This window comes from Heloderma suspectum, chromosome 2 (genome assembly GCF_057233095.1).
Source record: "Heloderma suspectum isolate Gila_16-S chromosome 2, 16-S_ref, whole genome shotgun sequence".
Taxonomy (NCBI): domain Eukaryota; kingdom Metazoa; phylum Chordata; class Lepidosauria; order Squamata; family Helodermatidae; genus Heloderma; species Heloderma suspectum.
In genome coordinates, this window is record NC_139459.1 from 364,684,668 (window position 1) to 364,707,269 (window position 22,602).

Sequence of the window (22,602 nt, forward strand, 5' to 3'; positions counted from 1 at the left end):
AAACCAGCAGAGGGACCTTTGCGACCAGAGCCCTTCATCCTGAGGGAGGCAGATCCTGAATCCAGCGCAAAAACTTTACTTTATAAACCGTAGAACATAACATTATAACAACTACATCATTTAAAAGGCTAGATTAAAAAGATGTATTTATTATGGCATAACTTTCCCAGACACTGTCTGCCTCATCGCGTGAAGTGTTAACCTCAAAATGGCAGATGTATGGGAGGGGCCATAGCTCAGTGGTAGAGCCCCTGCTTTGCATGCAAAAGGTCCCAGGTTCAATCCCCGCCATCTCCAAGTAGGGCTGCAAAAATTCCCTGGAGAGCCACTGCCAGTCAGTGTTGACAGTACTGGGCTAGATGGACCAAGGGCCTGATTTGGTATAAAGCAGCTTTCTGAGTTTCTATATACACATGCTGGGAGTGGAACTGTAAACAGTGAGGTCAGAGGGAATATAGGAAGAGTACACACAGTGACAGTTACGTTATTGTTATCATTATCGTTAAATGTATATCCCACATTTTTTTCCTCTCACAAGGAATCCAAAGCAGCTTACATGGTCCTCCTCCTCCTCTCCATTTTATACCTACAACAACCCTGTGGGGGAGGTCAAGCTGAGAGTCAGTGACTGACCCAAAGTCACCCAGTGGCCTTCATGGCCAAGTGGGGACTAGAACCAGAGTGGAGACCGCAGAGTGAATGTCTGTCCTTAGCTTGAGCTGAACTATAGGACTCTGCCACAAGGTGATTGCTGTGGAATTTTTTTTTTATTAATTTCCACAGAGTGATTAGATATAAATGTCAGTAATTGCCAGCTGATTATGCCAAATGCCTCCTCTGTCCACCACCATCTTGTGACTGGCTCTCCCCTGCGCTGCCATTTTGTGAGTGGTGGGCTTCAGTAATTTTCAGACTTCTCAAATGTGCCCTGGGGATAGAAAGCTTAAAAACCCTTGCCCAAGAAAGAAAGAAAGAAAGAAAGAAAGGACAGACAGACAGACAGACAGACCAGCCTTGTTGCAGGGTGACCTACTGGGGACCCTCCTCATCCCAGAGGCTCAACTGTGGGGCAGGGTTTAAAAAGGCCCTACCTGGGAATGGGCCCCAGATCTTTTTTGAGCTGCCCCAGTTGCCATAATCTGCCTTAATACAAGTCTGCTTCTTCCCTCTGTGCAATGTACCCTTAAAGTTACTAGGCGACCTTAGGACTCATTCCCTTAGCAGACTAATAGAGAGTATAGCATGAAGACACCACCTTTTTAAACTAGAGGGGAGAATGCCACCTTTCCTCCACATTCCGCTCATATTTTTTTTTAATCTCTCCCTACTTTTCTACTTTTACATATCCACTGCTGGGAGCTTACTTGCAATGATGTTTTGAAGAGGGAGAGGGAAGGGCAGGAAGGCTTCCCTGTGAAATACTGGTATCTGATTTTACTGTGCCAAACTGGCACCTTTGGCTTCTGCAGAAGTTCAGTAGCTTCAGCACAGCGAAGGATTTAATTAGCCTCCACAAACCTCTTTCTCCCCCCTCCACTTTAATTTCTTCCATATAGCTGCAGCAGATTATAGCAAAAAAAGAGAGTTAGGACTATTTGTCACAATCCAGGAATTGCTGGGGCTTTTAATAAAATAGGTTTTAAAAAGGAAGAAAACGACTTCAGGCACCTCACCTCATAAAGTTAATTCAAGTATGTGCAACCCTCACACACTGTAGTCAGCCTCTTAAATTCTTCTGAAGTGCTATCCCTCTAAAAAGAGCCATTTGGCTTGGGGAATTCTCTCCCCACCCCTCCATTTCCAGTCACCATTTTTCTTTTCTTCCCTCCCCTATCCTAGTCTTTCTCTTCTGTATTCCATCCAGAGCTTGTCTCTCATGAATTCTCAAGTGGGGAGGGTGGTGGGCAAGAGAAATTTTGAACTGTATTTGACTTTATACAAACAAGATGATTTGTTTTTCTCCTCCTCCTCACCCAGGTCTTTGAGAAAAGTGGGTTCACATGGTTGTAGAGGAAGGAATCTGGGGCTCTTGTTGTTGTTACCATTATCCAGCAATAGGAAGGGCCGTAGCTCAGTGGTAAAGCACATGGTTGGCATGCAGAAGGTACCAGGTTCAATCCCCAGTATGTCCAGGTAAGGCTAGGAAATAATCCTGCCTGAAACACTGGAGAGCTGCTTCATAAAAGCTTTAATAAAAACAGGAGTTAATTTGTGGGAGGTTGTGGGGAGATAAATACTGCTCGCTTATACAATCCTATGTATGTGTACTCAGAAGTAAGTCCCATTATGTTCAATGGGACTTACTCCCAGGAAAGTGTACAAAGGATTCCAGCACACATTACTATTGCGGAGAGGTTGCAGCCTGGCCTTCTGTACGTTTACTCAGAAATAAGTCCTGCTTTGTGAGCATGTTACTGCAGGCTTAATAAAACACCCACTCAATTCCAATCCACTGAATTGACTACCCGTTCAGCCCAGTCCTGTACATGTTTTGTCATTTGTGCTTGAGTTGCACAAAACAAAAAACAGAACATTTGATTTTATGGAGAGATGCTGGAGGACAGATGAATGAGGAGGGATTGTTGTGTGGAAGGGGAAGCTGTAAGTGCTCAGTAGTGAGAGAAAAGCATTCTGAATGGGAAGAAGAAAACAGTGGCATTTCCATACTGCAGCTCAAAGGTGATTAGAGTGAAGAGCCCGGCCAAAAAGAAAAATGTGGAGGCAGAGAGGTTGTGCAATTTGATTACCTCCCTTCCCACATCCTTTCAGGGCTACTTTTCAAATCAGCAAGCTGTGCCTGCTGCTCTCACCAGACTCATCGAGGAGGTTGTGCTGCTTTTTTGCTGCTCAGCTTTAATGTCTCTGAATGATCTACCCTTCTACTTCAACTGAAGAGTGAGTAAATGAGTTTATTTGTGCACAGGAAAATTAGGAAATTTGCTTAGGAAATTCATGCTTAGACATGATGCAGGAGCCTGGTTCACGTATAATGAGAAGCCACTGTGCGTGAATTTCCCCATGGGGCTTCTTGTTGCAGTACTGGCTGCCATTTTGAATATTCAAGCCATGCGTAGAGGCATGCTGCAGGTTGTTGTTACGTGTGAACATGGCCGAGGTGGGTTGTTGGGGTGGTTAGCAAGCTGCCCAGGGCCTGTTTGTGGGTTGAATTTTCAAAATGGGGACCAGTGCCGACATGAGAAGCCCTGTGGCAAAATTCACCCACGGTGGCTTCTTGTTATGTGCAAACCACCCCTGAGTTTTGGAATTCCAGAATGAACTTCTAATGTTAGAAGACAAATGGCAGTTGGGGCTCATTCCCTCCTTGCCAAAAGCTCCCTCATTTGCTTGCTGCAAATATGAGTCACCAGTGATTACCAGGCAGAGGTGTCCCACTGGAGGAGGAAAAAAAGCAGCACCTTTCTGCAAGATCACAGGTTGTGTGGCGCTGGCAGGAGCACTGAAATTCTTCTCCACCCCTGCTTATTTTAGGGTGTTTCTCCCCCTTTCATCCAAGCAAACATGATAGATCAACCTATTTCTATGGCAAACATGCTGAGAGGGAGGAAGAGTCTTTGTGGTACAGTACCTTAAAAACAGAGTCACAGTGCAATTGTATGTATGTCTACTCAGAAGTAAGTCTCACTGAGTTCAGTAGGACTTCCTTGGAGGTAAATGTGCATAGGATTGCAACCTATGCAGAAGAGAAGATGAAAAGAAGGAGGGGGGTTGGATAGACGAAGGTACTGCAAAAACAGAGTAGCAGAATGCTGTGAAATTTTTAAAGGATCTAATATGTCATGTAATAAGAATAGTGCCTCTAAGCATAAACAGAGTGCCTTTTCTGTGCATGTACAAAGCTGCATTTCAGTTCTAACCAAATAATACCATGATGATTGCCACACTGAACTAGCCAAGCTTTCTAGGAGGAAACCTATGTGCTTGGTTACAGATTCCCATTCTATATTTTATAGTGTTTTTCTTAAATCTATTTATGATCACTTCCTACAACAGAACGTGTCAATGTGTTTAAATGCGTTTAGTGATATCCCACGATGAGTTGAGTTTGAAATGTGAAAATCTGCGAAGTATTTTTTAAAAATATTTAACGGGGTTGCCGTTATTGCTGTTATTCTCCAACATCAGGAATTCAGCAGCTGTGGCATAGCGGAGTGTGCGCGCGAAGGCACCAGCCTTTTAAACGCGAGAGGAGACTGCCATTTTCCTTCCATAGGCTGCTCATTATTTTCATTAAGTCCAGGATCCAAAATTGCCTACAGCACCGCTGTCAGCTGGCTTTCTTGGAGTGTGCCTGACTCTGTAGAGACCTGCCCAGCCAGTTGTTACTGGGCAATTGCCCTTGTGCCCTGGGCCATTGTAGGCAGCAAGGCCCTGACAAGAGGAAGAGCAGGCGCATTGGCTGCTCACAGATCAGGCGGCATGCCAGAGGCCTTCCTCATTTGTTGCTTCCTCAAAGCTGGCCCAGGCCTCATACCTTGGGGGAAAACCGAAGAGGGATTGCTGGCCAAAAGGGTTAGAATGAACATAAATGTCTGAATTTGGGGTATGAGGGTATGGCTTGCCCTGGCTTGCTGGCTGGCTTGCTTGAGTGTGTCTGGAGCTCTTTGGCTGTGCTGTCATCTTTCTGGAGTGCACCTGCTTTTTGCTTGACCCATGTGGCCAGATTTTGGTGGTTGCATGGTCCTCCTTGGCATCAGGGGTTTAGGCTAGAGAAAGGTGAAGAGATGTGGGAGGAGGATAGGGGCTTTTTGCTCTTTTGTATTCAAAAGCCACAACGCCTTGTGGCAGCTTAACGACTCACAAATTTACAGTGGCATAATAAGTCTGGAGTCCACTGTACAGAAAGATAATTGGAAAGATGTTGCTTTGCATGTAAGTGGAGAAAAATGGCACTTGCGGAAATAAAGCTACAGGAGATGCAACGTGATTTCTGTTGCATCTGATCCCCCTGGACTAGCTGGCTTTTTGCCCACATGTGCTTCCTATCCTGCTGCCTCCCTTGAATTTTTCTGCCTAAGGTTTTTTTCTGAAATCAAAAGCCCTTCTCTCCTCTGTCCAAACGTCCCTTTTTACAAATAAGAGTGTCCTTAGGAGACAGGGTCCTTTAAACACATACACACATTTTAGAGCATGAGGCAGCTGCCTCAGACAGCTGATTTGGGGCATCATGAAAAAGCAGCAAATTATTCATTATTTAATTTCTTAATTATTATTGTATTTTCACTGCCAGGGGAGGGGAGAGGCACTTGTAGGATTTTCTGCTTCAGAGGCCAAAAGAACTTGACTGGCTTTGGATATTACTATGCACCTTGACTGGGGTGGGTGCGGGGGGAGGCACCATTTGCTGTTCTGCCTCAGGCAGAAAAATATCTTGGGGCCAGCCCTGAGCATGGCTATAGAGACCTGTGGGGTGGGAAAAGGTAGCTGAAATGGTACAGAAAATTATGTGGAGTAGGGAAACAACGGGGGCGGGGGATACAGAGAGATCTGTGGATGAGGAAACATGTTTAGGATTACATCAAACTTACTGTGTATTCCTCAGCATGTTTACTCAGAAGTAATTTGTACTGAGTTTAATGGGACTGACTCCCTTTAGGAAATGTGCTCAGAGCTGTAGCCTTCCTTATCCACCCTGAAGATAGTTCCAATAACTCGATCTAGAGAGAAACCTAGGGACTGATAACTTTGGTAATTTAAAAATCAAACAACCAAAAACAATGGTAGCTATACTGGTCCATGAGAAATAAAAACCCCAAATCCAAAGTGGGGCAATACCTTTATTAGGAATTTTGTTTGGTCCTAATAAAAGCATGCCACTGTGCATTTTGGTACTTTCAGAGCTGTATATTGATGAGGTTGCTAGAAACTTAATATTGCAAAAGCTAATGTAGATTTTAGGATTGCGAGGTTAGAACCCAAGAACTGTAAAAAAAAAAAAAAAAAGATTCCAGAATCCCAGAAACTTGTTTTTAAGTATTAGAGATAAAATGTGGAGCCACTTCTGGCAGTGACTGTCTCTGCCTCTTCACCTGGTCCAGGGACCAGGAGAAGCAAAGCGACATCCTCCAGTCCTGAGATCTCTGTCCAGTGCTGTTGTGTCGTTGGTGATGCTGGATGCGGGAGAGTGAGTGAGGATTTACTCAGAAGTAAATCCCACTATGTTTAATGGGAGTTACTCCCTAGTAATTGTGTAAGTTTGCAGCCTCAGAGCATGGGTTATTACAATCTGCAGTACATTCCCACACTCTCCCTTGCCAGTGTGCCATGTTCAGTTTGCAATTAATCAGTCAATGTTTAAGGTGCCATATAGCTTGGGCGGGGGGGCGTTGTCCTAGTCAGGCACACTCGGTGAACCCACAGCATGGAAAACATCCCCTCACTCTCTTGGGGATAGAAACTGAAGAGGCATAAGCTCATGTGGGCTGACTCGTGTGATGCTGCTGCTTCATCTCTGGGTGAAGAGGCAGCATCTTTGGGCAGGCAGCTAATGCCCCACAGCATTGATTTGATGAAAGAGCACTACAGAAACAGGTGATCAGAAGCAAAGCTCAACTCATATGCAAAATTCAGCCCACTCTCAAAGGGAGAGTTTCAGAAAGGAAACCTGGTGGATATTACACTGCAAAATTTTCCATCGAGTCCTGCAATTTGTATTTAAAATGGAGCTCCACAGAGAAATTCAGATCCCAAAATGTGAATATTGCTGTTTTCATACTCCATGATTCAACCTTTTTCTTCCCAGAGGCAATTTGATGGGAGGGGACATCTTACACATTTCTTGGGAAGCCCCTATACTTGGGAAAACAGATTTTTAACTCCCCAATTTGAAAACGTGGAGATGCCATGTCATAATATATCTGAGGAGGTGTGCTCCAGCACCTTCTTTTTTTCATTGCCATTATGTTCAATTTGCAATTTATCTGTAAACGTTTCAGGTCCCATATAGCTCTTGGTTGGTCCTAGGCACTCCATCCTCCCCATCTGGATTTCGGCCTGAAAAACCAAGGAAAAGTGTGGGTGCATGGAAGTTAAGTTGTAAGCAAGCACAACAGAGCTTCAGCCCCTAGGTCAGAGCTTTCCAAACTTTTCATGCCGGTGACACACTTTTTAGACATGCATCATTTCATGACACGGTAATTCAGTTTTACTAGCAAACCGGAGGTTAAACTAACCTGTTATAAGAGATACAGACACATACATACATTGTAATAACGAAATGTATGGGGATATTTATTTATTTATTTATTTATTTATTGTTTCATTTATATCCTGCCTTTTTTCCTTTTGCAGGGAACCCAAGGCGGCTTACATTATCCTCCTCCTCTCCACTTTATCCTCACAACAACAACCCTGTGAGGTAGGTTGGGCTGAGAGTGTGTGACTGGCCCAAAGTCACCCAGTGAGCTTCCATGGCCGAGTGGGGACTAGAACCCGGATCTCCCAGCTCCCAGTCCAACACTCTTGTCACTCCAAGAGCTCCACTCTTGTCTGGATAGAACATATCTCATGAAAACCTTTCATTTATATTTTTAAAAATACATGATTTGTAAGATAATAACATACATTGTTGTCATTTATGAGTAACAGTATGTAAATATGTGCAAGAAAATGTGAAAAATAAACAAAATTAACTAAAGTATTTACAATACATATTAGGACACATAGGCCGAGGTAGGAGCTCAGCTGCAAAAACACATGAAGTAGAGAAGCAAAAGTCCAACAAAAATGGTGTAAATATATATGTCAAGGCTATATTGCTGTAAATATTTGCAATTCCTATGTCCAGAGTCCAGTTCCAGCACTCTCTGGTGGTACACTGCCAGTGGGTGGTTAATCCACAATTACAGCAGAGTAAAAATAAAAATAAATGGCAGAAATCAAATTATAAGTGCCACGTGGTGGGTGGCTTGCTGTTTGCCACATTGGATTGGGGAGGGTGGCCTCCCTTCAGCCAGCAGCAGGTGAGTTGACTGGGTGACAGCCTGCAGCTGCGCTCGCCCAGGTGATTGGGAGCACGCTGATTCCGAGGCTTCTGGCCTCCACTGAGCTCCGTTCCGACTGGCCAAGATGGCGGACGGCCCGCTTGGTGCAGTCCCAGGCGGTGTTTCCACCCGCGCGCTCCTCTGGCCTGGCCGTGCAGGAGCGCAGTGCAGAAGTCCGCAAAGGGCGCGCTCGAAATCTCACAGGGCTGGTGGCCGCTGCCACTTCTCTGTGCCGGCGTCGGCCAAGCTCTGCTCCCAGGGTGGCGCCTCCCCTCCCCTCTCTTCGCCCCGCGCCTCTACCTCGCCGTACTGCTCCAACACCGCCAATCACGTGCATCCTACGTCAAGACGCCACATGATCCTAAAGCAGCTAATGTTAAAGCAGCTAAGCCTTCGCTGCTTTAACATTAGCTGCTTTAGGAAGTTCCAGGGGAGGGGCCAAGGGAAGCAAACGCGAGTAAGGGAGCTCCGCGGTGCCCTTCCGCACATTTTTTGCATTTCGCGCGGCACACCTACACACTGCCGCCGACACACTAATGTGTCGTGGCACACAGTTTGGAAAGCTCTGCCCTAGGTGGTATAGAAATGTAACAAATAAATAAATTTGGGACATTGCAAGTTCTGTCCTGAAAGCAAGCAAGAGGTTAATTGGCTTGCTTTCTATAACATTTACATTACAGTAATTATTTCTAAGAACAACCTGAGGAAAATCGAATCCTTTGAAATGTGGATATACTGACATATGCTGAAAATACCGTGGACTGTTTGAGCAACACATGAGAACGTACTATGCAGAGTAAGCAAACAAACAGAATTGGTAAAGACCATCAAGAGAAGAAAGTTACAATACCTTGGTCATATTATCTGAGGCGAAAAAGATGCCATACTCCAACTTATTATACAAGGAAAAATGGAAGGAAAGAGATCAATAGGAAGAAGATGAACATCATGGTTAAAGAATTTGAGGGAATGGTTCAGCTGTACTTCTGTACAACTATTCAGAGCAGCGGCTGTCAAAAACAAAAATAGCTGTAATGATACCTAACCTCCGATAGGAGATGGCACCTTAAGAAGAAGAATTCACATATATTTGCATATATAAATTAGCATATGCAGATATGTGCAATTTCATGTCCTATGGGCCTGTGCCCCATATCTTTTAGGTACCTAACACTGCCCCTGGCTTCAATGTTCTTGGGCTTTGCTTGGACAAGGGGCGGTGGTGGTGAGGAGGAATAAGGGCCCTAGAGGAGACTGGCTGCTACCTCCATTTCCACTACTTCCATTTCTAGAAGCTTCCCTTACAGCCCCCTTCATGTCTTCCTGGCTGTTTCTCACTTTTTCCTCTCACCCCATCTTTTGCAACCCCTTTTTCTGTTGTGTTTCCTGCCTCACCATCCATCCATCCATCCTTTCCTTCTCTCTTTCCGGTTCTTTATTCCCCTCTTTAGCTATCTCCCCTCACTCATATTTTCTGCTCTCCCACATCTGCCCTCGCTCCCCGCAGTGCTTCATAGTCCTCTTCTTGCCTAATCTGGTCTTCTTCCCAGATCCAGTTCGAGGGAATAAGAAAAGAAAATGCATCAGGCACCAACCAGCCTAAACAGGTGCGTGTGCCAGATTGGTGCGTAGATTTGTCGGTGGGTGGAAACGTGAAGGGAGCGTGAAGAGAATCAGTCAATCCTGAGGAGAAAAGATGTTCATATGAATTGCTTTATCTAATAAACATGTTTTCTCCCCCAGATTCCCCAAAAGGGCACATGGGAGCCATTTCGGATAGCCAGATAACTTGACAAAGGTGGTCAGGGACCACCAAGGCCTGCTCAGGGCAACGCTGGAGAAAGATACAAGAGTCCTGAGTAGCGAATCAGGGGCAAGAATTTGCGTGTAAATACCTTCATGACCGTGATGTGTTTATTTTGTTTTGCAGGAAAGGATTATAGAGGTACATCATCCGTACTGCCTTGTGAGAGGCAATTGAAAGGTTAAACTGAGAGAGAAGGAGTTCCTGGAGAACCATCCGGGGAGAAAGAAGGATCACTTTCTCCTCTGCTACTGTGCTTGGGAAAGCAGCTTTGGATTTCCCCCCCTGTAGCACCAGTTCCGAGGGGCTCTGGTGAGTGCAAAATGCAGTGGGGGGACGTGGACTCCAGTGGCTGCAGGGAGGGGCTTGTGCAGTTGGGAAATGGGAGCCAGGGGAGCAGGGAGTTGGTTCTGGAAGTGCCCAGATGGAGACACACAAACAGGGGATGAAGGCAAAAGGCAGGGAGGCAGCCACTGACAGGCCGAAGGAGAGGAAGAGAAAGGTCCCCCCAACATTCACCCCAAAAGGAGATGGATTGTGCAGTGTCCCCCTCCATGCAGGGTTCTTGCTTAACAGCCACATCAGGGAGTTTCTTTCCTCCGCACTGTTATCCAAGAGGCCCAAACACCCAGTACCTGGCAACAGAAGTCAAGACACTGTCGTGTGTATCTGGGGTCTGCGTACACTGAAACCAGTTTCAAACTGGTTAACAGATCCCTAGGAAAAGAGGGGATCTGGCTGATGGCCCTGGGTTAGGCATCTATAGTTGGAGGTGTGTGTGTGTTGGGGAGGGAGGGATCAAGGGAAAGAACAGGGGAAGAGAGAGAGGATGGGAGAAGCTGCAGTTCTTTAGCTGATGTAAGCTTTGGCCTGTGATGCTGAGGTGAAGGAACCCAACTCCCCACTCCACCTGTGCAGCCTATAATTTCTCCTCAGCCTTTGTCTGCCTTTCCTACCAACAAAAATCCTGGTTGCTGTTCAGAATCATTTGCTATTGCTTGTAAAAGGCTTGAGAACATAATGACTGTGACACATGACAAGCTGTTGACTTTGCAGAGCTTAATGGCTGCCCATGTTTGAGCAGGCCTTCCCTTGAGAAAGAAAATGGCAGCAGAGCAAAGCCATCCCTCAGCCCTGTTTGAGGCTTCTGTCGGGCACGGAGTGAAGACGGACGAGGAAGTTTCAGCTGGGCATGAAGCAGGAAGAGGCCCTGAGGCTGGGAGCAGCGGGGAATTCTGGGGGAAAGCAGTGGAGAAGAACGTCCTTAGTTCCCAGGTGGCAGCCCAGCCTGGAGGTTTCCTCCTGAGACAGTCAGAGAACATAAAGCAGGAAGAGGAGGAGGTGAGAGGGTTTCATCCTGAAAGTGCTAAGGGGCTGAGAACATGTGGGATGGTGTCCTAAAAATCCCCACCGGTAGCCAATCTTTTTTGGGATATCATCCAAGGAAAGGTTGTCCCAACCGCCACTGCCCCCATATAGGATAATGGTTTTGACTGTGTGGAGAGGCCCTCCTTGGGGGATCACAAGATGCTTGAAGGGCCTTATAAAGTTCCAGGGAAGGAGGGGATCCTATTTCAGCCAGTGTCACTGCATTCCATGTAGAGGATTAGCATTTGTAGGCACCGAAATTGCAATGGCAACAGCAGTAAGTTACATCTGTGAGCTTCTCCCCTCTCGGTTGGTTTTAGCAGGGAGCTTGAGATGCCCTCTTCTAGTCCTCTTCTCATGCCAGGGTTGAGTTCAAGCAGATGGAGAAGTGCTGCTCTTGGCCTTGGCTGCCCTTTTCCTTTTCTCCCCTAATCCCTCTTCCCCCTTCATTTCCTGGGCTCCTTGCTCCAGGTGCAGGGGGTGTTGGCCAAAGCAGCTGCAGATTTTCCTCAGGCAGAATATGCTCCAAGGGACACCACGCAGAGGCCGCTGTTCCAGTGGATCGTGCAGGAGGGTGACGGAGGTGCTGCCTCCCTGGGTAACATTTTGTATTTCACCACCCTTTTCCTTCCCTCAAATATTCCTGCAATCCATGTGCTGCTTTTTATGGACTCATTGAGCTTCTTTAGGGAGGAGACACTTCTCTCTACCCTCTCTACCATATTTAAAGAGGTGTTCCCCCCATAGATTAAGAGTATATATGAATCCAAACCAGCAGTTTGGCATTACGCCCAGAAATATTGTGGGGAAAGACCGATTTCACTCAGGGAACTGAAATGCAAAAATGCTTATGAAGTATAAAATATCTTCCCACCTTCACTGTCTCCTTTGTAGGAAATGGAAGCACCCCCAGAGATGGTGAAATGATACTGTGGGCTCCTTCAAGTCTGCCTCGTCTTTGTGGTGGAGTGGAAGTGGCCCTTGTGAAGCCAGAACAGGTACGGGCGAGACCACTGAGGGGAGATGGGAAACAGAGAACCAGGGTGCTTCTGCTCCTGCACCCACCCTTGGGCCTCAAAGACATGTCCTCTTTCCTTCTCTGAACACTGTCCTTTAAGGGTTTAGCTTTGGATCCTGTAGAACTTCCACCAATCTCACCTCTACAGTCTTTGGATTTTACATAATCTACTCAGAGAAAATGTTTTCTTCTTCTTTCAGGGTCTTGTGACATTTAAGGACGTGACTGTGCATTTCACAAAGGAGGAATGGGCCCTGCTGGATCCAGGCCAGAGGGCTCTGCACAGGGAAGTAATGGATGAGACTTGTGAGAATCTGGCCTCTCTGGGTAAGGCCCCTGGTTTGCCTTATTGTACCATAAGAGCTGTGCTGGATCAACGAAAGGCCTCTCTAGACTAGCTTCCTATTTCCCCCAGTTGCCAACAAGATGTTTTTTGGGAAGCCCACAAGTATCCCAAATAGTACTGTCCTGCCGTTCTGCCTCAGCTGCTGTTATTCAGTGGCATATGGTTTCTGATCCTGGACGTAGCATATTGCCAGTTGTGACTAATTGCTATTGATAGTGTTATCCTCCATGTACAGCCAGGGCCAGAAATATTGGAGCAAGGATAACTGTTTTGGCAGTTAGCCTCTGTATACCACCACATTGAAGTTGAAAGGAAACATACCCAGATGGGAGCGAAGTCAGGACTTCCAGCTGTAATTCAAGGGGTTTGGCAAAAGTGGGGCACTAACCATTCAGGAAGGACAGCCAGTGGCATACACACCCCCATCATTGGTGGCTCATAAGTAATGGAACAAACCAAAATCATTTCAAACTTAAGGGTTGCCTTTAATACCTGGATGAAAATCCTTTGCAGTCAAGGACTACCTGAAGTCTGGAACACATGGACATGACCCAGTACTGAGTTTCCTCCCTCAAGATGCTTTGCCAGGCCTTTACTGCAGCTGCCTTCAGCTGCTGCTTGTTTGTGGGTCTTTCTGCTTTTAGTCTTGTCTTCAGGAAGTGAAAAGCATGCTCTATTGGGTTGAGATCAGGTGACTGACCTGGCCATTGAAGAACTTCCCACTTCTTTGCCTTGAGAAACTCTTGGGTAGCTTTTGCTGTATGTTTTGGGTCATTATCCATCTGCAATATGAAGCGGCATCCTATCAGTGTGGCAGCATTCGGCTGAATCCGAGCAGAAAGTATAGCCCTATACACTTCAGAATTCATCCTGCTGCTTTTATCAGCAGTCAGGTCATCAATAAACACCAGTGACCCGGTTCCATTGGCAGCCATACATGCCCATACCATAACACTGCCTCCACCATGTTTGACAGATGATGTGGTATGTTTTGGATCCTGAGCTGTTCCTTTCCTTTTCCATACTTTCTCTTCCCCTCATTCTGGTACAAGGTAATCTTGGTCCAAAGAATCTTATTCTAGAACTGGGCAGGCTTTTTTAGGTGTTTGCTGGCAAAGGCTAATTTGGCCTTTTGGTTCTTGAGCGTTACCAGTGGTTTGCACCTTGTTGTGAAGCCTCTGTATTTACATTCATAAAGCCATCTCTTGACTGTAGATGTTGACAATGATGCCTACCTCCTCAAGAGCGTTCTTGACCTGGCTAGATGTTGTGAAAGGGTTCCTCTTCACCATGAGCAGAATTCTGCAGTCATCCACTTTAGGTGTCTTCCGTGGTCTTCCAGGCCTTTTGCTGTTGCTGAGCTTGCCAGTTAATTCCTTCTTTTTCAGGATGTTCCAAACTGTTGTCTTGCCACTCCCACTGTTTTTGCTATCTCTCTGATGGGTTTATTTTGTTTCCTCACCCTAATGATGGCCTCCTTCACTCGCATGGACACCTCTTTGGACGTCATGTTGGGAGTTCCAGTGAACAGCTACCAAATGCAAATGTAACACTCAGAACCACCTCCAGGCCTTTTATCTGCTTGATTGGTCATGGAGCACCCAGGAAACAGGCCACCCCTGGCCATGCAGCTGCTTGTCAGCCATTCATTCCATTACTTATGAGCCACCAACAATGGGGGTGTGTATGCCACTGGCTGTACTTCCTGAATGGTTAGTGCCCCACTTTTGTCAAACCCCTTGAATTACAGCTGAAAGTCCTGATTTTGCTCCCATCTGTGTGTGTTTCCTTTCAACTTCAATGTGGTGGTGTACAGAGGCCAACTGCCGAAACAGTTATCCTTGTTCCAATATTTCTGGCCCTGACTGTATTTGTCTAATCCCCTTTTAAAGCAGTCTAAGTTGGTTGCTATCACGATATCCTATGGAAGTGAATTCCATAGTTTAACTATGTGCTGTGAGAAGAAGTTGTTCTTTTCGTCTGTCCCGAATCTCCCTCGGTTCAGCTTGATTGGATGACCCCAGGTTCTAGTATTATTGGGGAGAGAGAATAATTTCTCTGTATCCAGTTTCTCTACACCATGCATCGTTTTAGACATCTCTATCATGCCCCATCTCTATGATAACTTTTCCTTATATGGGAGTTGCTCCAGCCCAATTATTTTGGTTGCCCTTTTCTGCACTTTTCCCAGCTCTAGAATAATCCTTTTTGATGTGTGGTGATCAAACTGTGCACAGTATTCCATGTGTGGTAGCATCAGAGATTCGTATAAAGATGTTACTATATCGGCAGTTTTATTTTCAATTGCTTCTCTAATGATCCCTAACATGGAATTTGCCCTTTTCTCAATTGGTGCACAGTGCGTTGACCGCTCATGAAGCTAATTTTTTGCCGTAATGTGCATTACATTACACCTACCTAAATTGAATTGCATTTGCCATGTGGTCCCAGAACATTGTTAATTTTTAATTTGTCACGACCCATACCTGGCATTGAGCTCTTCTCGACACTCTTTGCTTACAGTTTTCCTTCCTGTAAAGGTCAGTTCAGGCATAGATATCAGATCTCCCACAGTGAAGATAGACACAAAAAATTTATTCAACCTCTCTGCAATGCCCATATTCTCCTTTTAACACAACTATATCTCCTTTGTCATGTTAATGGTCCAACAACCTCCTTAGCTGGTTTCCATCTTCTGATGTATTTAAAGAATTGTTGTTCGTTGGTTGTAACATTATTAATGGTACAGTCCTCAAATTATTATTATTTTTGCATCCTTTCCTGTCTGCTTGCATTTCTTTTGTCCAAGTTTGTGCTGTATTTTTGTTCTCATTTGGGCAAGACTTCCATTTTCTGAAAGAAGCCTTCTTTGTTCGAAAAGCTTCTTTGGCTTTGCCAGGTAACCATGCTGGCATCCCACTGGATTTGGTGGTACCTTTCCTGATCTGTGGTATACAGTCTAGCCAAGCTTCTATTATTCTGGTTCTGATGCGTTCTAAAGAGATTTGACCCCCTTGACTTTTCCATTTAACTTCCTTTTTACCAGACCCTCAATTTTTAGATGTTGGCTCCTTCAAAGTCCAATGTGACTGTGCTGGACCAGTTACATATAAAACTGAATTCGATAGCGCAGGGTTCATGGTTTCCAGACACCTCAACAGGACTTGGCAATCTCTTGAATGTCTGTGTCCCAGGAGGTAGACTATTGTGGTTTTTACTTATTTGTAGGTGGCATGATACTTCTTCTTCCAAGCAGTAACCTATGACCCCATGCCAACCCATCTCTGTTGCTTTCCTAGATGCAGAACTTACAACATCTTGCCATCCTTACTTTGATCTTTATAGGGCTGGTGGAGAGGGCAGAAGCTTCAGACAGGCTGCTTTTGATTCTCTAAATTAGGGGTGGGCAACATGGAGGTTGCAGGCTGTGTATAGCCCCTGCTGCCCTCCAGTGCACCCCCCACTACCCCCCCGCAGCCCAAAAAAGTTTTTACAATTAGTTTTTTTTCATCTGGAGCACTACAGAGTGCCAAAGAGATCTAATCTAACTTGTTTGCAGGCTAAATCTGACCCTTCTAGGGCTCCGGAGAGCTCTGGACTCCATTTTTTCCCCGTAAACAACATATTTTCTTAAATCATTTTTCAAGTTGCCTGGAAGACTATGGTCTGGGGGGTGGGGCGGTCCAGGGGGGCAAAAATAGCCTTCGGGCCTCCCAAAGTTGCCTACCCTGTCCCTAACGGTTTGTTATAGTCAGAAGTGCCAGATGAAATTTCTCTGTTTTTATCCTCTTTAAAAGGGCTTCAGCTTCCTAGATCCAACCTCCTGTCCAGGCAAAAAAAAGGTAAAGATTCATTTGTCAAGCACTCCAAGAAAGCAGAGAGATCAACAGGTAGGTGCTTACATGTTGTAGGTTGCTTCGTTAAGCATATCAGGCTATGCATTTTCCTGGCAGGCCATTCTTCTTACTGAGTGTCACCCACTTGAGACACCTGTGAGAGAATGGCTGGAGGGACTTTTGTCAACTGGGAAAGGGGATGTCTGTTTCTAAAGTGAGGGGAAATATTTAATGAATACCAGGCCTTAAGTACATAGCATATTATCATATTGCCAGGGATTGTCTGCTTTGATTTTGAGCAGCCCTCCAAGGTCCCAGATGGCGATCCTTCCACATTCTGCTAATTGAGTATCTTCATTTTGAGATTCTAGCGCTTGGTTGTGTGAGCTTTTGCATACAAAGTATTCACATTCTGTACACCACTGTCAGTTCTGTCGATTATCAGAGGGTATTCACTCTGTTTGGAAATATCTGTATTCCTACGAAGTATTTTCTCCCCATTTAGTCAAAGCAGCAATTGATTGGGTTTGTTCCTTGAATTGAGCGTCTGTTCTTCCCTGATCAGATGTCTCTTTTCCTTCAGGTGATGGGAAGGGCAGCAATAAAAAGAGGAAGCAGCAAAGAATAAAGACGAAAGGAAAACAGAAGTGCAAAAACAGAAGAGCAAACAAAATCTTTGCTCCGCCAAAGACTGAGTTTCCTCAAATTCCCATACTGGAAGAATGTCATGAAAGCAGCAAAAGGAATATTCAGAACAAGGAGAAACTGTTGGAATGCTCTGAGTGTGGAAAGAGCTTTCATAAGCAGATATACCTTACGGTACATCAAAGAATTCACAGAGAAGAGAAAATATATAAATGCTTGGAGTGTGGAAAACAATTCAGTTGCAGGTCAGAGTTTAATTTGCATCAAAAATTCCACAAAGACAAGAAGCTTTATAAATGTTTGGCATGTGGAAAAACTTTTCCTCAGAGCACATATCTTAAATCGCACCAAAAAACCCACAGAAGTGAGAAGCCTTATCACTGTTCTGAGTGTGGAAAAAGTTTCAGTCATAGTGTAACCCTGACTTTACATCAAAGAATCCACATGAGTGAGAAGCCCTATAAATGTTTGGTGTGTGAAAAGGCCTTCCATCGGAGTGCGCATATTAAATCACATCTAAGAAGCCACACAGGTGAAAAGCCCTATAAGTGCTCTGAGTGTGAAAAATGTTTCACTGAGAACAAAAGCCTTAAAGAGCATCAAAGTAGCCACACAGGTGAGAAGCCCTATAAGTGCTCTGAGTGTGGAAAGAGCTTTGTTCGTAGACGAACGCTTAAAAGGCATCAAAGAATCCACACGGGGGAGAAGCCCTATAAATGCCCTGAGTGTGAAAAAAGGTTCAATAATAGTGGAAGCCTTAAAGTGCATCAAAGAATTCACACAGAGAAAGTCTATAAATGCACTGAGTGTGGAAAGAGTTTCAGACAGAGCATAAAACTTGCCATACATCAAAGTATTCACACAGGTGAGAAGCCTTATAAATGTTTGGTGTGTAAAGCAAGCTTCCATCGGAGCGCACATCTTAAATCACATGAAAGAAGCCACACAGGTGAGAAACCCTATAAATGTTCAGAGTGCGGAAAGAGTTTCATTGACAGCAAAAGCCTTAAAGAGCATCAAAGAATACACACGGGCGAAAGGCCTTATCAATGCTCCGAATGTGGAAAAAACTTCATTTATAGAAGAACCCTTAAAAGGCATCTAACGATTCACACAAATGAGAAGCCATATAAATGTTCTGAGTGTGGAAAGAGTTTCAGTAATAGCAGTAACCTTAAATCGCATCAAAGAATTCACACAGAGGATAAACCATATCAATGCTTTGAGTGTGGAAAGAGCTTCAATCGGAGCACACATCTTAACAATCATCGAAGAGTTCACACAGGGGAGAAGCCCTATGAATGCTCTGAGTGTGGTAAGAATTTCAGAGATAGCACTACCTATAAAGAGCATCAAAGAATTCACACAGGGGAGAAGCCCTATAAATGTTCAGTATGTGGAAATGAATTTACTAATAGCAGAACCCTTAAAGAACATCAAGGATTTCACACAAGTGAAGAACCATATAAATGCTCTCAGTGTGGAAAGACCTTCAGTTGTAGCACAAACCTTAAAATACACCTAAGGCTTCACACAGGGGAGAAACTTCACAAATGCTCTGAATGTGAAAAAAGCTTCAGTCGAAGCACACACCTTAAAAGACACCAAAGGACCCACACAGGTGAGAAGCCCTATAAATGCTCTGAGTGTGGAAAGAGTTTCAGAGACAACATAAAATGTACCATACATCAAAGAATTCACACAGGTGAAAAGCCCTATTTATGTTCAGACTGTGGAAAGAGTTTCAGTTGTAGCACACGCCTTAAAACACATGAAAGAATTCACACAGGTGAGAAGCCTTATACATGCTCTGAGTGTGGAAAGAGCTTCAGTTATAGTGCGCGCCTTAAAACACATCAAAGAATCCATTCAGGCGAGAAACCTTATAAATGCTCTGAGTGTGGAGAGACTTTTAGTCATAGCATAACCTTGAAATCACATCAAAGAATTCACACAGGGGAGAAGCCCTATAAATGCTCTGAATGCGGAAAGAGCTTCTGTCGCAGCACAGACTTTAACTCCCATCAAAAAATCCATACTGGTGAGGAACTGTATAAATGCTTATTGTGTGGAAAGAGCTTCAATCGAAAAACACACCTTAACAGACATCAAAGAATTCACACAGGTGAGAAGCCCTATAAATGCTCAGAATGTGGAAAGAATTTCAGTCATAATGGTAATTTGAAAGTGCATCAAAGAATTCACACCAGGAAGAAGTCCTAAAAATGGTCTGATATCGTGGAATCGTCTTCCATCACAGTATACTTGTTGCTGGAAATCCTGCCTTGGGGGCATTTTTTAATTTCCCACACTTGATGAAGTAATGTTATTAAGGGTGTACTTCTATGCACGTTTAGACAGAAAAAGCCCCACAATTCTCAGCAGTCCCCAACAGACAGCATTCTCCAGATGCTATGGCATGTAGGACTTTTTTCTGTCGGGGGGAGTGATCCTATCAGGATAGGTAGCCGCCTCTGAACTTGGAGGTGACCACCTATCCAATGCAGGGTGGGTGGAGTGCAGAGGGGGGATCTTCCCCGCACTCCAGCCACCCTGCATTGCTGGCTAGATGGCCGATTTTGGCTGTCTAGTCAGAGCAGTTCAAGGGGGGTGGGGAGCTGGATGATGCATTGGAAGTGTCGTAACAACGTTTCCACTGCCCCTGGGAACACCCCCCTTTCTCCTACTCCTCGCTGCTCTTCCGGGCTTGGGGCCCGGGACAATCCGCGCCACCTCTGCAGGGGAGGGGGCACAGAACTGGTTCCCCAAAACTGAAAAATCCTATGGCTGTCTAGCCGCCATTTAGCAGCCATAGGATTGCACCCTAAATGTGCATAGGTTTGTGCCCTAATTGAATATGGATGGCTCACACAGAGGCCAGTAAATTGGCTGGTGAAAACTTGTTATACATTTTGCAGAACTAAGGGAAGGTCAGTTGGTGCTTCTAACAGTGAAACTATCTGAGGGAAGATCTTAGCATAAATTCTTTATGGGGTAGAGTTTTGAGGATTGGGTAAAATAGAGGCTCTGGTGGTTATCCAGAATAATTTTCAAGATTTATTTTAGCCCTTCTTCCTAGTACACCAGCTGCTTTTCTCTGTATTGAGGTGAGGATACCATCAATTTTTATTAAGAGTGAACAAGGCCATTTTCTTTCATTTAAAAAGATGGATTTATATGCTTAACCATTATTTGGGTATACTTTGCTATCTAGGACAGAAGAGGACCAGTCTTTGTTCTGAAAGACTAGCCCGGTATTCTTTTCCACTGGTTTCCTTTTATTTAAGTGAACTGAAAGCTAAAATTAGGCATTGGTTATATTTACAGGATGCTAATAAACATTTGGAAATTATTCAGTCAATATGGTTTCGTAGGTGTTGCCATCTTCATAAGCCTGAGACCTCCCTCTCTCATGATAATACCTTGACTTACTTTTGAGTTGAGAAAAACATTTACGGAAGTATGCTTAAAGACATCCCATCTCAATGGGAAATGTTCCCATATTTCCGTGTCTTTGTATATGTGGGGCTCCATAAACAGAGAATATCATTATGTATTTTATGACTTGCATGGTGACCCCAAGAAAAGAGGAAAGGTTTTAAAAGGTTTTATTGCTGTATGTTGTGCACACGATGATTTCTTTTGATTAGTATCCTTAATATTTTTTCTTGGTAAAATTGTAAGAACCAACAGTTACATCCAATAAAACTGACTGACAAACTACTTATTACTTCAGCTACAAGCATTCCCTGCACCTCCTCCTCCAAGTCATTAATACAAATGTTGAAGAGCACTGGGCCCAGGACTGAGCCTTGCGGTACCCCACTCGTTACCTCTCCCCAGTTTGAGAAGGTCCCATTGATAAGCACTCTTTGAGTCCGATTCTGTAGCCAGCTGTGGATCCACCTGATAGTTGTTCCATCTAGCCCACTCTGAGCTAGTTTGCTCATCAGGATATCATGGGGCACTGTGTCGAAAGCTTTGCTGAAGTTGAGGTATATTATGTCCACAGCATTCCCACAGTTCACAAGGGAGGTTGTTGTTGTTGTTCAGTCGTTAAGTCGTGTCCGACTCTTCGTGACCCCACGGACCATAGCACGCCAGGCCTTCCTGTCCTCCGCTCTCTCCCGGAGTGTGCTCAAGTCCATATTCATTGCATCGGTGATGCTATCTAGCCATCCCATCCTCTGCCGTCCCCTTCTCCTTTTGCCTTCAGTCTTTCCCAGCATCAGGGTCTTTTCCAGAGAGTTTTCTCTTCGCATTAGGTGGCCAAAATATTTCAGCTTCAGCTTCAATATCTGTCCTTCCAATGAGCAGTCAGGGTTGATTTCCTTTAGGATTGACTGATTTGACCTCCTTGCAGTCCAGGGGACTCGTAAGAGTCTTCTCCAGCACCACAGTTCGAAAGCATCAATTCTTCAGCGCTCAGCCTTCCTTATAGTCCAGCTCTCACAGCCATTACCTGATCAAAAAATGAGATCAGATTAGTCTGGCGGGATTTGTTCTTGACAAATCCATGTTGGTTTCAAGTAATCACTGCATTGTTTTCAAGGTGCTTATAGATGGATTGCTTTATAGTCTGCTCCAGAATTTTCAGAGGGATTGATGTCAGACTGACTCGTCTGTACCTTTTTGCCCTTTTTGAAGATAGGAACATTAGCCCTCCTCTGTACCTTGTGCCTGGAAGCATCTCCTTTTGTTTTATTGTTTATTTATTTATTTCATTTCTGTACCGCCCAATAGCCGAAGCTCTCTCGCTTTTGTTTACTAGGATCTCTCTGAATCCTGCTTGCCATTTATTTGGCAAGTGCAAATAAATGTCTAAATGTGATGCGCATAAGCAGAAAAAACGTTTGAGAGCACAATCCTATGTATGTTTAGACAGAAAAACATCCTACAATTCTTAGCTTGCCTCCAGCCAGCATGGCTGGCTGGAGGGATGCTGGGAGTTGTCGGACCTTTTTCTCCCTAAATGTGCATGGGCTTGTGCCGTTAATCATGTAATTCATGAAGTACTTTCCACAATTGGAAATGTGGTAAATCTTGGCGGGGAAATGACTTACATTATTACCCCTTTCAAAACCAGTCTGGAATCCTCACAAGGAACAGCAGTATACAATGTCTGTAGGACTGACGTCTAAGTGCATTTTATTGATGGTTTATTTGCTAATCAGATATTTCAGTTCAACTACTTTGAAAAAAAACACCTTTTGAGATATTTATAAAGCACATAGTATTAACATAGCACACTTTAAACAAAATAGCTGTTTACTAAATCTAAGTCAAATAAATGTGAAAGTCAGATCTCAGTTGATTTAAAGCCAATTCAGAATGTTCCAGAGAATCCGCATGACTTTTAAGCTGTGTACAGCTTTTATGCTGTAGTGTAGTGATGAGCAACTTGTGGCCCTCCAAATGTTTTGGCCTACAACTCCCAGCAGCCCTAGTCAGCATAGCCAATGGTGAGTAAAGATGGGAACTGCAGGCGAAAACATCTGGAGGGCCACAAGTTGCTCATCACTACACTACAGCATAAAAGCTGTACTCAGCATAAAAGTCATGTGGATTCTCTGGAACTGAAATAC

At 44.5% G+C, this 22,602-nt stretch overlaps 1 protein-coding gene across 1 annotated transcript in view; it reads left to right on the forward strand.

The window, feature by feature from the left end:
* The window catches only part of LOC146355757 (uncharacterized), a 61,039-nt gene that overhangs the window by 1,418 nt on the left and 37,019 nt on the right, over nucleotides 1-22,602 (forward strand). The window contains 10 exon segments of the mRNA XM_084829969.1: nucleotides 2,770-2,895; nucleotides 7,309-7,375; nucleotides 9,931-10,116; nucleotides 10,861-11,145; nucleotides 11,644-11,770; nucleotides 12,067-12,170; nucleotides 12,391-12,517; nucleotides 16,334-16,426; nucleotides 16,956-19,233; nucleotides 20,558-20,633. Of these exon segments, the coding sequence (XP_084686095.1) occupies nucleotides 10,909-11,145; nucleotides 11,644-11,770; nucleotides 12,067-12,170; nucleotides 12,391-12,517; nucleotides 16,334-16,426; nucleotides 16,956-19,233; nucleotides 20,558-20,633 (3,042 nt within the window). The 5' untranslated portion in view covers nucleotides 2,770-2,895; nucleotides 7,309-7,375; nucleotides 9,931-10,116; nucleotides 10,861-10,908.